We start from the raw sequence: 25,081 nt of genomic DNA, 5'->3' as shown, positions 1-25,081 counted from the left end.
CTCAAGACGTTTTTAACCCTTCAGCGCGCGCGCTGTTGTAAAAAGTACAACACTACCAAAAAACCTCGCTTTTCGTATACAGCGCGAGCGCGGTGCAGTTTCGGTTGTTTGATGGCGCGCGCGCTGGAAGGTTAATAAACACTTAATTTCGTTTCTCGTTAAACCACTCCGTGTTTCTCTAAACTCATATAAGTAGAAATTGAAATCAGAACTAAATTTCAAGTTTTTTTTTGTTTTCTACATGAAAATTTTGTTGAGTGGGGGGAGGGGGGATGTTGAACAAGCTACGTCATTATAAGGAGGGGGTATCCGAATTTGTGACGAATTGCTACGAGGGGGACAGAGGGGTTAAAAATTGCCTAAAAAAGCTACGTCATTTATGGATGAGCATAGTTTTTTTTAACCACTTAATTTACAGCTCTTTTTGTCCACTAGGGCACTGCGTGAGCGATTCCAATTGGCAGCTGCACTAACACTTTGTACAGTGCCTAAATATATTCTATTCTAATTCTACTATATCGAACTGATTGCCTTTGCGCTGCTGTCACTTTCTACCCTGTCCATGGTAGAATGATGAGCTCGAGGATGTTGATTGGATTGTTCCTTTTCCAGTCCGATTGGGGGTCCATTATGAGTTGCGGTTAGCCCGACTAGAAGATTCTAAGAAAAATATAACATAATTATAACAAACCAAGATATGTATAACTCATTGTGATATAAGTATGTTTAACAGCATTGGTGTTTAAAAATATTATATGTAACTCAATTGTATCATATTATGTTAAAAATGTTGTTCAATAACTCATTGTGAAATAATTTAGTTCTGATTCTTTGACATTCAGAACATCATTTTACATAATTGTATCACAATATGATAGAAACTAGTTTTCTTGAAGCTAAAATGTATATCATATTGTGTTATAATTTTGTTCTGATTATAACAAAATAGGTTATTATTTTGATTAGACCGGTGTATTTTTTGTTACAGTTTTAGTTATTTTAACATCATCCTGCATCTAGTTTATAACAAAATAAGTTAGAGAAAAATTTCATATCATCATACCACAATGTGTTATAAACTTGATATATTTTTCTAGTCGGGAGGCGATATATAAAGTTTCCGGGTCCGTTTGAGCATTTGCTCAGAAGAGGGTCAGGTGTCAGCCGCTTTTGGGGGGAAGATCAACTGACGAAAAATTGCAAGTGCCAGGGCTGGGATCCAACCTATGACCAACCACTTATGAAGTGAACGTGTAGCCACTACTCTACGGGCCCCGGCGACTACCAAAGTTATCATCATCCTCAGATCCAATCAATAAACTGCTAGGAGATTCTATTTTATTTATTCAATAATTTGGAAGCGTTTTTTTTTATATTTAAATAAATACTTTAATACAAATGAATTCTCTTCTAAATGTCTAAAAATATCTAAATAAAATATTAATCAATATCTAAATGTCTAAAATCTAAATAAGATATCTAAAAATATCTAAATGAAGTGAAGGGCTCATTAAAAACATTTTATTAATTCGAAGTTGAATTCAAGAGCAACACCATTTTTTAATGAAGTTTTATCTCAAGACAGGTACTTATGTTCCCTATCAATCGTCCACTCAACCTAATTTACTAGGGCACTGCGTGAGCGATTCCAATTGGCAGCTTCACTTACAATTTGTACAGCGCCTAAATGTATTATATTCTTATTATACTATATCGAAACGGTCGCTTTTGCGCTGCTGTCACTTTTCTACCCTGTCCATGGTAGAATGATGACCACGAGGATATTTATGTGTGACTGTCAATTATTCATTTTTCTAGTCCTGTTGGGGGTCCATTATGAGTTGCCGTTAGCCAATATCCAAGTTTCCATTAGAGCATAGGTATGCTTAGAAGAGGGTCAGGTCAAGTGTCTGCCACTCTCGGGGGATGAGCAACTGACGAAAAATTGCAAATGCCGGGGCTGGGATCGAACCCAGGACCATTTACTTATGAAAGTAATGTTTGACCACTACGTCACGAGACCCGGCCAACTTGTATTTTTAAGGAGTAATTTGAATTTAAAAGACAGTGCACCCGGGTGCTGCCATCTTTCAGTACGATTTGGGGCGAAATTCGTCCACAACTGTAAAGGCGTGAGTATCACCACACTCGAGGTGACGAGTTCGATTCCTGGTCGATCCAGATATACAAATGCAAAATAGTCAGTGGCAGCGAAAGCTCTCAGTTAGCAGTTTTATTCAATAAGCGAACGAAATGGACGAATCAATACACTGTGTATAACTAGAGGCATTGTTGAATGAACAGTTACCGTCTGACCGATCGCGAGACTCGTTTGCATCTCTATATTACTAAAAAAACGGGAGAAGCACACATTGTGAAATATTTCTCATCAAATATTGATATCGTTCGCTTGCTCCTTTATTAAGTTGCACGATAATGCCGCTGCCGATATAGCTGCCGGACATGGTGTGCCCTGAGTTTCCTCGACTTGTTTTCATTCTTCCATGGTTGAATGAATTGGGTTTGACATTTTTTTCATCATCCAACTAACACGACACGCGCACGTGTTGTCGAAACGTAAAGCTCTTGTCACGCAACCCCTCCTCACGGCATTAGTGAAACAGAAAGAAACACATGGAATCCTAGTTGGGCGCTCGAATGGAATGTTTTGAAATTTTAAGGAAAATGAGGACAAAAAGGAATCGTTGCGCGATTTCCAAAACCAACCCATTCAAATTCTAATCAAAACTTTTCTCATTTTTTCTCTCTCTCTCTCTTTCACAGACATTCGTAGTAGTTAGTAAAGGAAAAGATATTTTTCGTTTCTCCGCAACCAATGCATTATATGTACTCGATCCGTTCAATCCTATACGTCGCGTAGCTATTTATATTTTAGTACATCCACTGTTTTCATTTTTTATAATAACAACCATTCTTACCAATTGTATATTGATGATCATGCCTAGCACGCCGACCGTCGAATCTACCGAGTAAGTATCCCACTTCTTTTCTTCTGACTTTTATATGTGAGTGTTTCTTTTTTTTTTAACTATAATCCAAAAAATGTCGCACTTTTCTAGAGCAGAAAGTTAGGAAACATATAACCGAATTTAGATGAGTTTAAGTCTGAGCTACAAACGATCCTTTATATTATAACTAGATTTTTATTACAAATATACTCGGTGTCAGTTTGCTTTTGTCTATTTAATCAGTCTTCTTAATTAAGTGTTCTTAGATGATGAAACAGATACATATAACCATAGTTATGCAACAGACTTTTGTAAACGAGTTTCATTAGGACCGAAATGCAACCAGAAATCTTATATAACCAACAAAATACTTAGTGCTCTTAGGAAATGTTGATGCGTACAAGTTCGTGTATTTGTGTGAGTTTTGTCCTAACCCGGATAGTTGAAAAAAACATGTATATTCAAAAACGTTGTTGCTTAGATTGAGATTATGTGAATTAATTAGGTATGAAGCAGTTTACTATATATTAGACTGAGGTAACATTGTACATGTAATGGTATTCATTATGATTTGAGCAATGCTGTTGGAGAAAGTTAGGTGTAGTTATGAGTTGTTATTCTACGAAATTTATCAGCATTGATAGAGTTGTTTACTGCACTAAAATAAAACATCAGCCAGAAAAAAAAGAATCATGATGTTTGTGCTCGTTGCAATATTTGAGGTTCTGCTTCTCTTCTGACGTTATCAAAAAACTTCAATCGCCCTAACGTTGATCCTGTTTTATTTTGTTTTCAACATGAACTGAAAAATGAGTTTAAAATTACTTAATTTGGGATTTTTTTTTTCAGTGTACGCTTAGCAAGGGGCGCGTTTGTTTCCGTGGCTTTGTTTTAAATAGGAAAAAAATGAAATGATACATACGTTTGTTGTTTGTTGTATTGTCACCCTTAAGTAACATTAAGAAGACAAACTGAATGTTTACAAGAAACTTCAGTTAGGTGCCTCCATTGATGTAGCGTTTCCGTAAACGGAATTTGTCTGTATTCATAGTAGTGGGGGACTCAAAATGGAGTTTAAAAAGAGTTTACAGGAAAAAAGAAGGAGTAATGGAAAGGGTGTTTATAGTGAGTTTAAATTGGAAGAAAAAAGAGGCATGGAGATCTTCATTGGACTATCTAATATTATTCAATAACTTCCTTGAATAAAGGGCGTTGGATCTGCTAATACAACTAGTGATCATTCGAAGCACCACGAGGAAAGTTCTGCTTGCCAAGCCTCATTCAATTATGTTCGGCTATAAAGTAAATTTCTTTTTAGGATCTCCAAGAACTCCAGTAAGCAAGAGTCGGCATCCTATTTATTGCACCCATAAATAAATTGAAACGCTCCATAGAAAATCAAAAAGCACTCCATAAAGAATGAACATATGTTCCATGAAAATGTGCAATGTTACCCATAAATAACACTAGTTTACAGCATTTCTGAACTCGGTAAGCTGATGATTATTTGTGGTGTAGAATCATGCCCTGAGTTCAGAAACGCGAAGGAAAAAAAATTACAGTAGAGCGGATTTTTTTTCGACTTTTCATACAAGGTTGACGATTTGAAATCGATTTTTGTTCTATTTTTAAGCAAAGTCGCTAACTTTACACATCTCATTCTCCGTAATCAATGCTCTGATTGAGCTGATTTTTTTACTGTAACTTGCTCACATATGATATGTGAAATAAAAGTTTAGAAAGAATTTTTAAATTGTTTTTGTCTTATTGAAAAAAATACATTTGTTCATATATTTTTGGAAATATTGTTAAAATTTAAGGAGATAGTCTCTAAAACTTGCCAATATCATGAATTTCATCAATCTGACGTAAAACCTGCGTCAGATGATCAAATGGTATTGTATTCAGCTCTTAATTTATGGAAAAAGATTTAAAATTGGTTGAACAAAACGTAAGATATTTGAATTTTAGTGAATTCCATATTTTAAAAAGTTATAAAACTCGATATTGAGCTGAAACTCAAAAACTGTTCTACTTTAAATTTTTTGAAGCACGGTTTCGAAATCAGCGCTAAATTGTGCTTCAAAAATTTTGGTCGTTGACAGAAGTTCACGACTTTCGTTTTATTTTGTAAACTAGTGTTATTGAAAATGTTCCATTCTTTATAGACAATGTACCGGTAAAACATAAAATTTTCTCATTAAAAGTGCAATTATGTACCAATAAATAATACTGAAATGATGCATAGTAGAAAACAAATGCTCCATAAATTAAATGCAAATGCTCCACAAAATTTTAAAATTGTACCCATAGTAAATTAAATATTGCACCATAAAAAAATTAAATTGCGCCATAAAAAATTGAAATTGCACCATAAATGCTCCATACATATTATCAAATCACTCCATATAAAATATAAATTGCTCCATAAAAAAATAAAATTCTCCATAGATAACATGTTGTCATAATTTAATTTCGGCAGTGCTGAATTGCTTCACATAGCACCACTTCGGGGTGCAGATGTTTATAGTTATGGAGAATTTTCATTTTTTTTGTGGAGCGAATCATATTTTGTATGGTGCAGGATTATATTACTTATGGAGCATTTATCTATTCCTATGGTGCATTTTCAATTTTTTATGGAGCAATTGAATTTTATATGGAGCAATATTCAATTTACTATGGGTACAATTTTAATTTTATGGAGTATTTGTAATTTATTATGGAGCATTTATATTTCCTTATGGAGTATTTAAGTATTATTGATTGGTACAAAATTGCACTTTTAATGAGAAAATTTTATGTTTTACCGGTACATTTTATATAAAGTATGGGACGTTTTCAATTATTTATTGGTAACGTTGCATATTTTCATGGATCATATACTTATTCTTTAGAGAGCACTTTTTGATTTTCTATGGAGCATTTGCAATTTATTATGGTCACAATAACCTTTTGCCATACTTATATGCTTTATCACCCCGAAACCACTTTAAGTGGCTTAAAACACCTCTGAAATCCCCGAAAAAATATTTTAACTCCTCTGAAGTACCTTGAAATCCCCTGAAACCTCTCAAAATAAGCTCCTTTCAAACTATCCTAAGCCCCGCTGAAACCGCGTAAAACCCTCTAAAACGCCTTGGAACGCTTTGCAACCCACGAAACCCCTTGAGACCACCCACCCACAGCCTTAAGAAACCCAAGGGAACCCCCCAAAAACTACAGAATCCTCCTGAGATCCCTGTAAACTTCTTTCAAACACTAACGAAGCCCCCTGTATTCCTCTGCCTTCTAACGTCTTAAAACTCCTTTTAAGCCTTAATGAGACTCTAAGAAACGTCTCTTGAATCTCCGGGAGCTACTCTGGAAACCCCCAGACGCCCTCTGAAACCCACTCAAACTTCCTGAGACCCACTGAAATGCCGTAAAACGCCTTGCAACCCCTCTGAAACTCTTATGGCTCTCCTGAATAGCCCTTTCCGGGAATGCCCATAAAGCACCCCTGAAGTCTCTGGAACGCTTGGAAACGCCTTAAAATCCACTCAAACTACCTGGAATTCCCAGAAACTTCTTTTCAACCTCAAGGAACCCCTTTGAAACCATCCTGAAGTCCTCTGAATTGAAACCCGCTAAACCCACTTGAAAACCCTCTGGAAACATTCAGAATGTTCCCTGATTCTCTCATGAAGACCCCTGAAACCACCTGAATCCACCTGAAACGCCTTGAAACCTTGAGACTCCCAGAGAAACTTACCATAAACCGCCAGGAACTCTGAAAGCTTCGAGAACTCTTCTGAAACTACCCTGAAGCCTGCCGAAACCACCTGAAACCCACATAAAGGCCTTGAAACCTCCCTAAGATCCTCCAAAACTCTATTACACCTCCATGAACATATTATTTTGGAACCACCATCCTGAAACTCATAACAACTGTTTGAAATGACTTGCAGACGTCATGAGACGTCTTTGAAACACCAAGAAGCTCTCTTAAAGTCCCTGAAACCATCGCAAACCCCCTGAATTGCCCTAACACTCCCTGAAGCCCCTCTTAAACTCTCTGGAGTTTAGCATTAAGCAGGTCGCACAAATTTCGTAGGTAGTACAGCCCTAGACCACAGTTACGAGGATTGTCTCCTTCCCGTCGGATACCAAAACACGAATAGTGAAGACTTATTTCTAACTTCTCGACAAGATTGAGCAATTCTCCAACAGTCGAAAGTTGTCCTGGCCTCGTGCTTGCGACTGCTGAGGAATACGAAAGGATAGTTAGTTAGACACCTAAGAAAGATCCCAGTCAACACACGATCGCATATGATGTTGAATAGGATGCCAAAGTGGAGGCGATATGCGTACACTTTACACGCGATTAAATGGAAGTATGTACGCATATATCCTCCACTTTAGCATCCTATTCAACATCATATAAGACTTCGTGTTAGCTGGGATGTAGACAGTTCTACGACCTCTCAGGCCTAGGTGTCAAGGGGATATGAGTGTTGTTCTAGGTGTTTTTAGTGGAAAGGTACTCCAAAGGATGCAGTTGGGCAACGTTCAGGCACACCATTATAAGACTGCTTCGAATTAGTTATCTGCCTAAAACGTCCTGTTTCCTCGTCATATTAATGGCATTTCTTTGAATTACTTGATTTATCGGTTGAGAATCTGAAATATTAGATAACATTAGCATTGACGTCGAATAAGCTACATATTAGTGATACAATCGCCACAGTTATATATATTTTTACAATATTTGTATCATACAATAAATTTACCTGAATCCTGCTGAAATAAAACGTTGATTAGCAGCAAAATTCAAACAATAATTTTACGTAAACATAAAAAAGTGCCTCAAACTTTGATCTTGGAATATTTGTAAACTACTGCCTGATTATTTTAGAGTTCAAAATTTGAGTTGGATCTTACGCCGCAACGCACCATAGGGCACTGCATGAAATTCTCTCCTTCTCTTTCACTCTTACAGAAATTTTGTAAACAACAAGGCCACGAAACGTCAAAATCCCATACAAAATCAAAACAGTGCAGTGCCCTATTCTAAAGTGATCTACCCACGTTACGGGAGACTCCAAAAGCTATCACACTATCATTATGCATCTAAGATCCAATTGTTGAACACTGGCATAACCTACGATGATCATGACTGCCAGATTTTTTTCACTTTCCCTAGCCGTGCATTTCATGGGGTTTCAAGGGCGTTCCAAAGGGATTCAGAGTGTTAAGGGAGTCCCAGGAGCATTTCAGACCATACCTGGGGCGTACCAGGGGGTTCAAGAGCAACCAAGGGGTTTTCAAGGGATTTCAGAGGCATTCCAGGGGGTAATGAGGGTTCCATGGGTTTCAAGGAGTGTTGTAGGGGCTTTCAAAGTTCTTTTCTTCAGTAATATTTCGACACTGATTTTTCATTTGGGCCTGACTGACATTTTCGAATTCTTTTCATCGATCCTCTCTTTGTGTTATCACGGAAAGTGTATTAAGTTTTCCAAAGATTTTTTGGTTGAAAAGCGAAGACGACGACTACATGTTGCTCTAGAAACAAAAAGAATAATGATTTTGTTTGTTTTGAACTAGTTATTAGCGAAAGAGAGAGTCGACGAAGAGAAATCGATCAAGTCAGTTAGGCCCTTATGAATAATTGTTTCTTCTAGGCAAATTATCGGATGTTGGGTCAAAGTCGTGTCAAATTTTTTCGAATGTTGGACCACTGTTGGACCCACATCGGATAACTGTTGGGTCTATGTTGGGTTTGGTGTCCAAAATATAAAAAAACAGGTCAATGATAGGTTTATGTCGGGTTACACGTCATCAACCACGAATAAACAAGTGAAATTAGGCACGGAAAAACAAATGGTAACGAAAATTTCAGTACTAACTATCCGTTCAACAATTGGAGAATTACTCCGAAAAACGTAGTTGATTCTGAGAGGAATTTGAAAAAAAAACATATACAAACGCATGATAACCATTCAAACCATGGCTGATGTTTTCTTTCAGTGTACACACATACATATATAGTAGTAATAGGAGGTAACCAACCCCAACATAATCAAATCCCTCTGAAATCAGTAAAACACCAATGTCAAGGATCCCTCGGCAACTACAACAACGACAACGTATCGATTCTTCGCGTTTACCCATCAGGACAGTTTATATTATAGCCCATATTAAGAATGCAATCAATAAACAGAATAGGTACTACTCTGCTGGTACATGAAGAATAGATTAGCTAGGGTCCTCGCGCAAGCCATCTGAACATCCTGACGTCGACGACAACGACGTCGTCAGTAAAGGCACTCCGTTCGGATTGATGCTTTTGGGTAACAGTATGCAAGGATGGGAACACACACTTGCAAAGAGTTACACTCACTTGGTGTTTTCTCGACACAGAAGCGTGCTATCAAAAAACGATGTATGGACGACTTTTGCCTTGTGGTTTTGTCTACAAGTTTGCCGAATAGAGTAGGGGTCGCACACGCATATCGACGTCGTGAGGGAATTGCGAAGACAACTCTCTATGAGGTGAATGTAAATTACACTCACCTCGTGGAGAATCGCAATAACAGCTCTGTCACGACTTTGGTATGCGTATGCGACCCTTACTCTCTTCGGCACACTTTTAGGCAAAACCACAAGGCAAAAGGCGTTCATACATCGTTTCTAGATTGCACGCTTCTAAGCTGAGAAAATATCAAGTGAGTGCAACTCTTTGAAAGTGAGTGTTCCCATCCCTGACAGTATGCAGTCGGTAATAGAAACTTCCTGATCGCCATTTTTAACATTTTATGCGAAAGAAAATCGAGTTCCCTTCAACCTCTTTTTATGTCCATTATTGGATGAGCGAAACCATTGTTTTTTTTTTCTCGTATAAACACTGAGTAATTTCAACAATGTTATATTTTTACCACCTTGACAAAAATTAAAATAATAAAAAATAAATACTCACGGCCTTTACGATAAAAAATTGCTTCTGTCGACCAATGATAGACTCGAAAAGAGATGACGGGTATTTATTTTTTTTTACCAAATCATGAAACCTTGCAGATAATCTAAAAGTTTCCAAGTTGAATCAAAGTTTGTATAATTATTTAAAAAAAAATAACCAGAGGAGTTCCTCCATTATCTTCCAATGAAGTTTGCGTACAATTACTTTTTGTTTGTTGCTGTTTTTTTATCGCGGTTTAGATTTACAAAATATTTTTCAATATTTTTTTAAACATTGAAGTTGAATAAACTAAAAAAAAAAGAAAAAAATGCTAAATTGTCAAAAAAAGACAAGATGTGCAGAACTAATCAATAAAACCTCAAAGGAAGGCATAAAATATGAACATCATCTCCAACGATAAAGCTCTATCCCATAGTAGTTGATTGGCAAAGTTATCCAGGAAAACGAAAGTCCATTACCAAGCAGTAGAAGAATGCTCAGCACAAGGTTCAGCAGCAGGAGCCAATTTAGTAGAAACGAACCCCGCTGGTGATGGAGAAGAAAAACAGAAAATCGATATCTCCTACTTCCTACCAGACTGGAAAAACTAAACACAGCAGCAGGATGGTAGTAACGCGACTGCCCCGGAATTTGTTGTTCAGTTGTGTATTAAAGCGAGAGCTTAGGCTCGACGAAAATCGAAGGCTTTTGCTATTTCACTGGGGAAGAGCTCCGCTCTGGTTTTGTATTCAAGTGGAAGGGTTTAGTTCGACCGAGATTACGATCCACAAATTTATCCCCCGGAATTGCAATTCGATACGTTAGAGGCGATAAGAAGCTTTGACCCTTGATATAAAAGTTGTGCGAAGATTTCCTCCCTTAATCATATGATAATTGATGATCCTCGATTATTGCGATGTGGAGTAGTCCCTTTTATCTTGAATGTGGGATTACGGAAAAGTGGTTAATCTGATATTTCCCTAGAAGAAACGCTGGTCACAATTTACACGGTGCAATCTCTTACTCATCCCTAGTATGGGATATTTTTTATTATCGTACGAATTGGTACGAAGGTTCTCAGAATTTAATGAAAGTTTTTTCACAGGTAGGGTTCACGTATATATGAACGAAAACTAAATTGAAAAATATCAGGGTTGCCAAATTTTCCGGAAAATTCCAGTGGAAAGCAAACATTTTCCACTGACACCACCTACTTTGAAAAATCGTAACTCAAAAACGAAGCATCGCAGACACATTTTTTTATTGTGAAATCATATGCAAATTTTCGCATTTGAAAAAAAAAATACAAAATGGAAATTTGTTTTTCACAAAAATTTTCACAGTTGAGGAAAATCGGTAAAAAGAGTCGGATAAACTATTTAGGAAGTCCGGAAAAATTCTCATAAAAATATTTTGGGGAAGAAATTACATAAGCTCTCTCTCTCTCTTCTTGGCGTAACGTCCTCATTGGGACAAAGCCTGCTTCTCAGCTTAGTGTTCTATGAGCACTTCCACAGTTATTAACTGAGAGCTTCCTCTGCCAATGACCATTTTGCATGCGTATATCGTGTGGCAGGCACGAAGATACTCTATGCCCAAGGAAGTCGAGGAAATTTCCTTTACGAAAAGATCCTGGACCGACCGGGAATCGAACCCGTCACCCTCAGCATGGTCATGCTGAATACCCGTGCGTTTACCGCCTCGGCTATATGGGCCCTCCATTAAGCTAAATTCTGTGAAATTTTCAAGATGTGGTTTTTCTCTGTTCCTGAGTTATGAACAATTTTGAGCAAATTGTCCTGATGTGCTATATGAGCCGTTTGCTTAAAAAATCATAACTTAAGAATGAAGCATCGTAGACACAATGTTTTTTTTTTTTGTGAAATCGTAAGAAAACTTTCTCAGCAATCCAAAAAATAAAAAATAAAAAAAATATTAAAAAATATTTATGTATTGCTGCAAAAATACGTAACGTAAGACATTCATTTTTTTTATGTTACATTGAATATTTCTAGTGGAACGAAGCGCCGTTGGCTCATGTTTTAAATAGTTTTCTACAAAATTTCCCACTGTTGAGGAAAACGGGTTGGAAAAGTCAGAGAAACTATTAAGGAAGTCCAGAAAAATTCCCAAAAAAATATTTTCGAAGGAAATTTTATAAGCTATAATATATTTAATATTGAAGATGTGTTTTTTTTTCGATCCTGGGTAATGATCATTTTTGATTAAATAGATAATCAAGACGTTCGAAAATCAACCAACACCTGGACAATTTGCACAAAATTGGTCATTACTCAGGGAACGAAAAAAAAAACACAATTTGAAAATTTCACAGAATATAGCTTATGCAATTCCCTTCCAAAAAAAAATTAAGAATTTTTCCGGACTTCCTTGACAGATTTTACGACTTTTCCAACCAATTTTCCTCAACAGTAGAAAATTTTGTGGAAAACAAATTTTCATTTTGTATTTTTTTTGATTGGTGAGAAAATTTGCTTACGATTTCAAAAAAAAAACATTGTGCCTTCGATGCTTCGTTCTTAAGTTAAGAAAACGGCCTATCAGGACAATTTCCACAAAATTAGTCATAACTCAGGAATGGAGAAAAGCCTCATCTTGAAAATTTCGCAGAATATAGTTTATGTAGTTCCCTTCCAAATATTTTTTTTTGAATTTTTGTTTCGGACTTCCTAAATAGTTTTTCCGACTTTTCCAACCTATTTTCCTCAACTGTGGAAATTTTTGTGGAAATTTTCGCTTTGTTTTTTTTTCAATTGCTGAGAAAATTTGCTTATGATTCACAAAAAAAATAAGTCTACGATGCTTCGATCTTGAGTTATGATTTTCAAAGTAGGTGGTGTCTGTGGAAAATGTTTGATTTTCACTGGAATTTTCCGGAAAATTAGGCGACCCAGATGATTTTCAATTGAGTTTTTTTAAATATATTTTTGAATCCTACCTGTGAAAAAAAATCATGAAATTCTGAGAACCTACCAATTTGTACGATAATGAAAAAAAAATCCCCATACGTTCTTCCAAGCTGTACTAGAAGTAGTTCATCCAAGCCACTTAAGGAAGCTCTTCCAAGCCACTAGAAGAAGCTCTTCCAGGCTACTGGAAGAAGTTTTTCCACGATACTGAAAGAAGCTTCTCCAAGATACTGGAAGAAGCTTTTCAACTTTTATTTATTTATTTATATCACCGTCTTCGACATACATCGTACAGACTGAACTTATATACTAAAACAATTAACTTATCTTAAGATCTAAACAATTCTTCTAAGTCGGGCTTTAAAAACAGATTTTGACATATTAAAATCGAACACATCACAAACATCATTAAACAAGCGAATGCAAGAGTCAAGTGGATTATTGTAACCGTAGTTTGTTCGGTGATAGGGGACAGCCAAAAGAGAAGAATGCCTGAACCGACGGGGTGGAATGTTGAGCGGAATCTGCTCAAGAAGCGAGGAGCAGTCAATTGCTCCCGTGATTATGTCGAAGACAAATAAACGTTGCGTGTTCTCTCGCCTGGACGATAGTGTTTCCAAACCTATCAGTTTGCATCTTTCCGAATAAGGAGGGAGATTAATTGGATCATTCCACGGAAGTAGCCGCAGTGCAAAACGGAGAAACTTCTTCTGCACGCGCTCTACGCTAGTGATATGGAGCACATAGTGTGGAGACCAAACCTGTGATGCGTACTCTAGTATGTTCCGCACTAACGAACAGTACAGTGTTTTAAGGACATACACGTCGGTGAATTCTGAAGCATGCCGACGTATAAAACCTAACACAGAATACGCTTTTGCTGTTACAATTCCTACATGTTCATTGAAGCTGAGCTTTTCATCCACGACGACTCCAAGGTCGCAGATTGACGTTACACGTTCCAGTTGTTCTCCATCCATATTGTAACGGTAGTGACGGGGATTGTGGGAGCGAGTAAACGATATGATTTTACATTTTTTGTTATTTACACGCATGCCGTTATCACTGCACCAAACTAACACTGTGTTGATGTCCTCCTGGAGGTCGGCAGAGTCGAGGGGTGAACACACCACACGGAAGAATTTAAGGTCGTCAGCAAACGAAAGTTTAAAGGACGAAAGCAACAAACACAAGTCGTTAACAAAAATGTTGAAGATCAGTGGTCCAAGAACACTTCCTTGTGGGACTCCAGACGTAATGCAAAACATGCGAGATTGTGCCGAGTTAACCACTACATGCGCGGTACGGTCTGATAGGTAAGACATAATCCACTCGGTTATCCAATTTGGAAAGCCGATATGTTTGAGTTTTTTGACTGTTAAGAAGTGAGGTACGGTATCGAATGCTTTGGCAAAATCGACATACACTGCATCGACTTGCCGCCTCATTTCAATGTTCCGGGACAGCAGAGAAACGTAGCACATGAGATTTGTTGCTGTCGAACGCTGTTTCGTGAACCCATGCTGACAGTCAGATACCAACGGCGATGCGACAGAGTATAAGACGTTATGCATAAGTTTTTCGAAAACCTTGGCCACACTACACAGTATGGAGACACCGCGGTAATTTGTTACCCGGTTAACGTTGCCAGATTTATGGATGGGAACAATGGATGCAACTTTCCATGCTAACGGAAACGTTCTATCACGAAGCGAGCGGTTGAACAATTTTGAAACCGGGGTCGCGAGTTCAGCGGCGCATTCTTTTAGGAGGAGTGAAGGTATGCCGTCCGTTCCTGATGCCTTCTTAGTGTCGAGGTCTCTCATTGCTTCCAAAACTTCTTCAGCAGAAAATTGGATGACAGGAAGATTGATATCGTGCGTAGGAATATGAGAGAAGCAATCACGACGTACTACAGGCGACACTTTACTGTATACACCCTCGAAGAACCGCGCGAAAAGGTTAGCGGCTTCCTCGTTTGAACCGGCTTGGACATTGTCGTAGCTGATGTTGGAAGGGATACGAGCCGACGATTTCCGCTTCTTCACGAAATCCCAGAAACGCGAGGGATTCTGTTTGATATCCTCTTGGACCATCAACAAGTAGTTCTCGTAGGTCGATAGCATGACTGTTTTGTAGGTTGACTCTAACTCACGTAGGCTGACTCTATCGCTTTCAGATTTAGAGAGGAAATAGCGGCCCCGTGCTTTTCTGAGTAGGTTCCGGAGATGTCGAAGCTCAGAAGTCCACCACGGCTTGTTGAAGAGTGAACTGGAAGTTCGTCGTCTACGAGGCACGAAATCGTTGCAAACAGCATGTAGTCTTCCGTAGAATGCTGAGACAGTTCCGTCCACTGTTGCGTTGCGCAGCACTACATCCCAATCAGTTGCGGCAAATGCTTCACGCAATTCGTTGAAGTCACACCGGTTGAAGTCGTAGTTGAAGTTGTCAAAACTTTCATCTAGCCGAGTGGAGTTGTCGCTACCTACTTCCAAAAGCAGAACTAAGGGAGGGTGATGATCGTCTATCGGTAGCAACGGAACGGGGGGTTCTACCAGATCCAAGTGTTCCGGTAGATTGACAAACACGAGATCCAGAAGCCTACCATTACCGTTCAAGAAGCCATTCACTTGTCTCAACCCGATGCAGAGCATGTTTTCGATGAGATTTTTTTCCTGATCGGACGAAATGTTCGAGGGAATGTAGCCGTTTATCTCGTCGTCCAAATGCCATTGTAGATTTCGGAGATTGAAGTCACCCAATGACAAGATAACGTCATCTTCGCCGGCTCGATTTGTTACGTGCTGCACAGCGTCTGTGTGAACCGAATAGAGATCCGCTTGCGTGCTGGGAGGAAGGTAAATGGCAATGATGTATAGCGAACGAGACTGTAGTTTCACTCGAACTGCGATTTGCTCCAGTCGTTCACAGTTCGGTAATGAAATCGCCTCACAGCAAAGGTTACGTTTTACTGCAATCAAAACGCCTCCGCCACGAGAATGCTGACTGGTCATTGCGTTGCGGTCGCAACGGAAAATCGAGAAATCTGATGATATTTCCTCGTTTGCGATGTCATCATGCAACCATGTTTCCGTGAGTACCAGCACATCGTAGTCGCAGCTCGACAACATCAAACGGAGTGGAACGATCTTGGTGCGCAATCCTCTTACGTTCTGGTAGTAGATCGACAGATTCGATGACCGCGTGCTGGACCTCGGGCTGCTGGAAGTAGCGGACTTTACTGGGAGTGAGCTGTTCGCACTGAAATCATACTTGCCTGCTAGAACGGTTTGGAAGACCCCCTCTCCATACTCATACACGGGACCGGGATGACTGTTGGTCGCTGGCAGGAGGGGCTCGACCAAGCCACTTTCCAAGCCACTTGTAGAACATTTTCTAGACTACAGGAAGAAAGTCTGCCAGGCTTCTGGAAAAAGCTCATTCAGGAAGAAGCTCTGCTTCAGGATGAATTGACCATCCCAAAGTAGACCCGGAACGGTAGCAGCACTCACCGAAAGCGTATACCTTCCACTGCAGTAAAACTTTCCCATCACGTTTCCAGTATATGCCATCAGACTAACAGGACCGGTGAAGGGTCTTACAATGCTCCGTAACACACCGCTCGATGGTGTGTCCTAACTCAAACCGTGTGCTTCACATACCTACACCGTACGTGCAAACTAACCCCCGCCAACCACTCCGCCACTGGCTGGCATTGACTACAGCAGTGCTTCCCAAACTGTGCGCCGTGAACACTTGTCTGGTGCGCGGCAGGCGCACTATTATCTGAAACAAAAACATATTTTTTGCTGTTTTTTTTTGTTTAGTAAAACTTGAGTCTCCATATAGTCTTTTTTATTGTATCCAACGTCTTGCCTTTTAGAGGAAGACATAGAAAGAAAGTTGCCTTTTTCTACATTTTTTTAGTTTAAAAATATATATTTCAAAATCATCGAATGTTCTACGAATTTAAATAGTAATATCCTCATGAAACTTTACCAAATTTTTAAATTTCAGGAGTTCCGGAAATTGCGTTTAAGATTCTGAAATTATTATTTTGGCCTTTTAAGATTCAGCATAGTTTTCGATTTTGTCAATAGCTTGTAATTCGCAGTAAAAATTTCAAGGATCTTTTTGAAATTCTTTCAAGAATCATTACTATTAACCTCCCGGCCTTCATACTGTCTCAAATGTTTTGGGGAATACATTTTTCCCAACATAACTATCTCAAAACAATTCTGTGGCAATGTCTATGTCGATTTCGTGCACGCTTCTTATTTTGGTTGTGCTCCTCTTACACGATATATATCGAAGAGCCATCGCCGTCACTATCACAGGCTCGAAGCAATCTATTTTTATTTTTTTTTTCTTTAAATTTGACAAACCTTTTACCAAATTCAAAATTTGTCAATTTTCCAGCAATTTCAAAAAAGTCATTTTAAGAATCTGTTTTTTTATTATAAGAAGGTTGAAGGTTTGAGATTTGTATTTGAAATTTTTGACTGAAAATGGTCGACAGTAAATTAGAGTGGACTAGGATAATTTTTGGAAGGCAAAAATAAGCAAAGGAATTCAATAGTACTGAACTTTTCGGCAGGCACTTTCCCAAAATTATTGAAAAATGCATGATACGGTCGTACTTTACACCGACCAAGTGTTAAAATGATAAAACTTCTTGGTATAATTTGTTGGTGCGCCGCGTTGCAAAAGGCGCCGCGGTAGCAAAAAGTTTGGGAACCTCTGGACTACAGTATACATACCGGCAAAGAAAGCAGAAGCTTCTTCATCGAGCGTATCGTCTACGTCTACGACGAAGGTTGCCCTCCTGGATGAAGGCATCAAGTTTTACGATCGTCATTTTTCCGTACCTATTCCCCATATCGTATGGCTTTGAGTGTTTTGTGAAAGGCGAGAAATCGGGTGGTTCAAAGGAGATGAAACGCAGTTTTCGCACACGTTATAAAAAATTTAACCTTATAACAGCATGTTTTCTTCTTTGGTAATGCAGCGTTACGTATGAAGTTGATGGTTTTAAAGTTTTCTTCAGAAAAATAATTTTGCAAATCATGACTTCACTCAACAGTTTTCAGATTTAATCAACAATTAAATATGTGTTGTTGTATCATACCAGTGTTGCCAGTTTCACTGAAGACTTTCCTTCTACCACAATAAGGAAAAAAAGACAAACAGTCAAAAAGACATAAGGTCGGAAACTATGGTACTTTGAAAACAGTTATCCTATCTGTTATCTCTTCCATTTTTTTTACCTTTCGATCAATGGTCTTTGCGAAATTTTGTTTAGCGACCTTTGGTAACAAATTCGCATAAAAAATACGTTACATTACAGAACTAGTTTCATAACCCAAATGTATCTGTGAATAATAAAAAAAACATTACGTAGCTTTTGAATCACCCCAAATCCTGATGCTCCCAACTCAAGTGGTTTCGTTTTTCGTTCCGTCGTCGTCGCCGAAGTACCGAGAAATATAACGGTGTAAATTTCCGTACACATGAGAGACACACGCTGGCGGTGGTGTCAAGTGGTCGCAAATGTGTACATACATCGGAAGAGAACCTACGAGCACAGAAGCGTGCGTAAAATAGCAAAAGTCTTTAGATTGATTAATTAAAATGAACCTAACCTAGGGAGATCGGATTCGCTAGGGCGACAAACGTTTTAGGAGCTTAGGGCAGAAGCACTTTTTTCCCACAAATTAGTTAAAAAACACAAAAAGTTGATCCATTTATCACTGTAACTAACCGTTTTCCGTTCTTCGAACTATGTAATCAACACAACTCAGGGTGATATTCACCGGCATCTACACGTTCGAATCAGCTGTAAAAGTGATGGCGCGAGGTTTCATATTACAACCGTTTACTTATCTTAGAGATGCATGGAATTGGTTGGACTTCGTAGTAATAGCATTAGCGTGAGTTTTCCAAATATTTACTCTCCTATATAATCGTGTTTGATTTTTTTTATTTTCTTTGTTTTTACTATACATATATACAATGCTTTACCCCATGTATAATCGATCGTAGAGTTTAACACTACTTAGAGATAAGTTAGATAATTTGAGTTTGTTTAGATATTTTGTAAAATTTTATATTTTTTCAGTAGTCGTGTGGTTGAAATCAGTCAATAATGGCAATATATGTAAACCTAATAAATATATAAAAAAAAACGAAAAAAAATACTATTAAACAAACCAAGAAACCTTTAAAAGTCAAAATTACTAAAGAAAATGTTTAAAATTGACATAAAATAAAAAAAAAAAGAAAAAAAAAATAGAATAACCAGAAGCTTCCCGAAATTAACTGGACTTTCAAATGCGGCTTGGGGTTGGAATGCTATGTAACTTTCAATAATTGAACAAAGCTTCTCAAACGTTTTCATGTAATTGGTGTGAAATGATCAACAGGTTTTCATTTTATATAATAATGGGTAACTCTCGCTGAGACCGGCCCACTATTTACACCTTGTCTTCAAAAATGTTTAAGGTGCCGATTTTCTGAAAGACCTCGCTAAAAAGTAGGGAAAATGCATTTGGTTACCTAAATTGATGGACCCCTCGTTAGTTAGAGCCACCACAATTTTCGCAGACCCCTCGATTTTGGTCAAATGGTGGCTCATTCAAACCGTTATAACTCGAAAGTTTCTCCAAAAACAACCTCAAAACGAATTAATGTTGAAAAGAGGCAAGATAGAGCTACTATTAACAATAATAAAAAGTTGGGTCGGCCATATTGATTTTGGACGCCATCTTAGATTTATATAACAAAACATTTTCTTCACCATGATGGCAACCACCGATTTTCAAAATTTTTGCATCAATTGAAAGCTGCAACTTTTATGCATAACATATCAAAAAACTAGAGATGTCTTTTTTTCCTATCAAAAGTTATCTGCAGTTTTGTAAAATACATCTATATTTTTTTGATATGTTATGTATAAATGTCTCAGCTTTCAATTGATGCAAAAAATTTTGGTGGTTGCCATCATGGAGAAAAAAATGTTTTGTTATAAAAAGCCAAGATGGCGGCCAAAACCAATATGGCCGACCCAACTTTTTATTATTGTAAATAGTTGCTCAATCCTTCCTCTTTACAACAACAATTCGTATTGAGGTTGTTTTTGGAGAAACTTTTGAGTTATAATGGTTTAAATGAGCCACCATTTGACCAAAATCGAGGGGTCTGCAAAAATTGTTGTGGCTATAACTTATTGTTGATCAATTGAAATCAAGATCAATCGCACAGAAAGAATTAATGACTACCTGCTGGTTACGCTAGCCGCGATCTATAGTACTTACCACCTGTACCAATTTGATTAGCGAAGCCCGTCCTCCAGTGTTGGGAATACTCACTTGCGAAAATTTATACTCACTTGCCACTATCTCAGTCCAGAAGAATGCTATCAAAAATGATTTTTGATTGTAGTTTAATCTAAAAGTTTGCCAAATAAAGTAAAGGTCGCAGACGCATAGCAAAACCGTGAGAGAGCTGTGAGCACAAGGTGAGTATATATTACACGAATTTTACTCACCTCGTACTCACAGCTCTCTCACAACTATGCGTCTGCGACCTTTACTTCATTCGGCGAACTTTTAGATTGAACTACAATCTAAAAGCCCTTCAAACTTTTTGATAGCATGCTTCTGGACTGAGATAGAAGCAAACGAGTATCACTCTTGCAAGTGAGTATTCCCGGCACTGCCTCCAGGATCTTGTGTTCTCAGATGGCAGTAATTCGTTTGTTCAAAACAGCAACTTGCCGCGACAAATGTCTATAATATTGTTTGTTTACAAATGAAATATGCAAAATGCACCCAGAATTCGTTCTGTGATACTTCTGTGAATTTATTATCAAATTTTCCCAATCAGTTCCCAAAAAAATCATAAGAGTTTTCCGAAAATTCCTCCAAACTAACCCTGCGAATTTGTTCATAATCTACACAGAAGTATATCCGGGAAGTCCTTCAGGAGTTCCACGAGAAATCCCCTAGGAGTTTCTAGGAAATTCCTACAGCATCCCCCGGGAATATCTTCATGGCTTCCCCAGAAATACTTCCAAAAATAAAACGGGATTTTTCTAGAAATTCCCCAAAGAATTCCTCCAGCATTTTTAGTCAAACTCCTCCAGGATTTTCCAGAGAATTTCTCTATGGAAATTCCTCCACAAATGATCCTAAAGTTCTCTCTTGAATTTCCACGAAAATTGTTTCAGGAGCTCACCGAGAATTTCTCCAAGATTTCCCCAAGCATTCCTCCAGAAAGTCACCGGAAATTCCTACAGTAGTTCCGCAGGAGTTCCTTCAATAGTTCTCTGGGAGTAACTCCATTAGCTCCCCAGGAATTTATCTAGGAGTTCTTTTCTGGAGAATAATTTCAGATGTTTTCCGTGAATTCTTCCATAAATTCTCCGGAAATACCTACAGAAGTTCTTCGGGAATATCTCCAGGAACTCTTAGGGAATATCTCCAGGAACTGCTTGAGAATTTTTCCAAGAAATTCTCTTGGATTTCCTCAGGAATTCCTCCAGAAGTTCTTCGGAGATCTCTCCAGGAGTTCCTCGGGAATTTCTCCAGGAACTCCTCGGGATTTTTCCTGGAACTCTTCGGGAATTTCTCCAGGAACTCCTCGGAAATTTCTTCAGGACATTCTCAGTAAGTCCTCCGGGAGTTTCTCGAGAATTCCTCCAGGAGTTCCTCGAGAATTTCTAGAGAAACTCCTCGGGAATTTTTCCAGGAACTCCTCGAGGATTTCTCCAGAAACTCCTTGGAAATTTCTCTAGGATAAACTCAGGAATTGCTCCAGGATTTTCTCGGGAATTCCTACAGGAGTTCCTTGGCAATTTCTACAGGAACTCCTTGGTAATTTTTCAAGGAACTCTTCGGAAATTTCTCCAGGAACTTCGCGAGAATTTCTCCAGAAAATCCTCGGAAATTCCTCTAGGATATTCTCAGGAATTCCTCCTGGAATTTCTCGGGGATTCCTCCAGGAGTTCCTCGGGAATTTCTACAGGAACTCATCGATAATTTTTCCAGGAACTCTTCGGGGCACGGTAAAGGCTGGGTATGCTGCGCAATTCAGATCCCATTGTGATCCACTAGCATCTGCCCAACAACTCCTATTCCTACCTCCACGTGGTACCGGCCGGAAACTACGAGCCAGCCGTAAAAAAAACATTGTAACAGAAACAGAATAATACGAACCGAGACCAACGGCAACGACTCCAGCAAACAAAGAGGACTTGCGATTGGAAACTCGGTACGTGGAACTATCGATCTCTCAACTTCATTGGGAGCATCCGCATAGTCGCGGATCTACTGAAGGACCGCGGATTCGGCATCGTAGCGCTGCAGGAGGTGTGTTGGATAGGATCCATGGTGCGAACGTTTAGAGGTAATCATACCATCTACCAGAGCTGCGGCAACACACGCGAGCTGGGAACAACTTTCATCGTGATGGGTGATATGCAGAAGCGCGTGATCGGTTGGTGGCCGATCGACGAAAGAATGTGCAGGTTGAGGATCAAGGGCCGATTCTTCAACTTCAGCATAATGAACGTGCACAGCCCACACTCCGGAAGTACTGATGATGACAAAGACGCATTTTACGCGCAGCTCGAACGCGAGTACGATCGCTGCCCAAGCCACGGCGTCAAGATCATCATAGGAGATTTGAACGCTCAGGTAGGCCAGGAGCAGGAATTCAGACCGACGATTGGTAAGTTCAGCGCCCACCAGCAGACGTACAAAACGGCCTACGACCCGTTGATTTCGCCGCCTCCAAAAATATGACCATACGTAGCATCTTTTTCCAACACAGCCTCCCTTATCGTTACACCTGGAGATCACCACAGCAGATTGAATCTCTAATCGACCACGTTCTGATTGACGGACGGCACTTCTCCGACATTATCGACGTCAGGACCTATCGTGGCGCCAACATCGACTCCGACCACTATCTGGTGATGGTCAAACTGCGACCAAAACTCTCCGTCATCAACAATGTACGGTACCAGCGACCGCCACGGTACAACCTAGAGCGACTGAAACAACCGGATGTCGCCTCAGCATACGCGCAGAATCTCGAGGCCGCGTTGCCAGACGAGGGCGAGCTCGATGAGGCCCTGCTAGGAGTACAGTGAAAGCAGCCATCAACGACGCAGCCGAGAGCACCATCGGGTACGTGGAACGTAATCGACGGAACGAATGGTTCGACGAAGAGTGCAGAACGGGTTTGAAGGAGAAGAACGCAGCGAGGGCGATAATGCTGCAGTAAGAAACTCGACAGAACGTGGAACGTTACAAACAGAAGCGGAAACAGCTGACCCGCCTCTTTCGGGAGAAAAAGCGCCGCCTGGAAGAAGCGGAGTGTGAAGAAATGGAACTGCTGTGCCGTTCCCAAGAAACACGGAAGTTCTATCAGAAGCTCAACGCATCCTGCAACGGCTTCGTGCCGCGAGCCGAAATATGCAGTGATAAAGACGGAGGCCTCTTCTTGACGGACGGACGTGAGGTGATCGAAAGGTGGAAGCAGCACTTCGATCTGCACTTGAATGGCGTGGAGAATGTAGCCACGGGAGACCACGGCAACTGAGGAAACGACGACGCCAGTGCAGTGGAGGACGGAAATGAACCAGATAAGGATGCCATTCACCAGCTCAAAACCAACAAAGCAGCTGGTAAGGATGGTATCGCAGCTGAACTCATCAAGATGGACCCAGAAAAGTTGGCCACTTGTCTGCATCGGCTGGAAGTCAGGATCTGGGAAACTGAACAGCTACCGGAGGAGTGGAAGGAAGGGATAATCTGCCCCATCCACAAGAAACCATTTGGAATGTGAGAACTTCAGGGCGATCACTATTTTGAATGCTGCCTACAAAGTGCTATTCCAGATCATCTTCCGTCGTCTGTCACCTAAAACTAATGAGTTCGCCATTATCAAGCCGGCTTCATCGACGGCCGGTCGACAACGGGCCAGATATTGACCGTACTGCAAACCCTCCAGAAATGCCGTGAATACCAGGTCCCAACGCATCACCTGTTCATCGACTTCAAGGCGGCATACGACAGTATCGACCGCGCAGAGCTATGGAGAATCATAGACGGAAACGGCTTTCCTGGGAAGCTGACTAGACTGATTAAAGCAACGATGGACGGTGTGCAAAACTGCGTAAGGGTTTTGGGTGAACTATCTAGTTCATTCGAATCTCGCCGGGGACTGCGACAAGGTGATGGACTCTCATGGCTACTCTTCAACATCGCTCTGGAAGGTGTGATGCGACGAGCCGGGCTCAACAGCCGGGGAACGATTTTCACAAAATCCGGACAATTTGTGTGCTTTGCGGACGACATGGATATCATTGCCAGAACATTTGGAACGGTGAATGCTTCAAAAACAAAGTACATGCTGGTAGGCGGAACCGAACACGACCGGATCCGTCTGGTTAGTAATGTTGCGATATACGGGGATACTTTTGAGGTGGTGGAGGAATTCGTCTACCTCGGATCCTTACTGACGGCTGACAACAACGTGAGCCGTGAAATTCGGAGGCGCATCATCAGCGGAAGTCGGACCTACTACGGGCTCCAGAAGAGACTGCGGTCGAAAAAGATTAACCACGCACCATATGCACCATGTTCAAGACGCTAATAAGACCGGTGGTCCTCTACGGACACGAAACATGGACCATGCTCGAGGAGGACCTGCAAGCACTCGGAGTTTTCGAGCGACGCGTGCTAAGGACGATCTTCGGCGGTGTGCAGGAGAACGGTGTGTGGCGTAGAAGGATGAACCACGAGCTCGCTGCACTTTACGACGAACCCAGCATCCAGAAGGTGGCCAAAGCCGGAATGATACGGTGGGCAGGGCATGTTGCAAGAATGCCGGACAACAATCCTACAAAGCTGGTGTTTGCAACTGATCCGGTTGGCACAAGAAGGCGTGGAGAGCAGAGAGCACGATGGGCGGACCAGGTGGAGCGTGACCTGGCGAGCATTGGGCGCGACCGAGGATGGAGAGCGGCAACCACAAACCGAGTATAACTCAAAAACGAAAAAGAAGTGCATTCCAAAAATTGCAGCGATTAAAGCTTACGGAATAACCTTCTCATAACTATTTTTTTATATCTCGCGCTCAGTATCATACGGGCGTATCTACATTGATCGATTTCTCTTCATCGATTTTCTCTTTGATTAATAACTTGGCCGGCAAATCATTTTTGGTTGTTTTTGTTG

The 25,081-nt window shown here is 39.9% G+C and overlaps 1 protein-coding gene across 50 annotated transcripts in view; it reads left to right on the top strand.

The window, feature by feature from the left end:
• The window catches only part of LOC109421922 (sodium channel protein para), a 521,170-nt gene that overhangs the window by 244,041 nt on the left and 252,048 nt on the right, over positions 1-25,081 (top strand). For all 50 annotated transcript variants that reach the window (XM_062855155.1, XM_062855169.1, XM_062855173.1 and 47 more), the window contains 2 exons: positions 2,785-2,990; positions 18,638-18,766. In XM_062855155.1, coding sequence (XP_062711139.1) covers positions 2,785-2,990; positions 18,638-18,766 — 335 coding nt within the window. The remainder of the gene's footprint in view (positions 1-2,784; positions 2,991-18,637; positions 18,767-25,081) is intronic.

This window comes from Aedes albopictus, chromosome 3, assembly GCF_035046485.1.
Source record: "Aedes albopictus strain Foshan chromosome 3, AalbF5, whole genome shotgun sequence".
In the NCBI taxonomy this organism is placed as follows: domain Eukaryota; kingdom Metazoa; phylum Arthropoda; class Insecta; order Diptera; family Culicidae; genus Aedes; species Aedes albopictus.
This window is presented reverse-complemented; position numbering and strand designations above follow the sequence as displayed.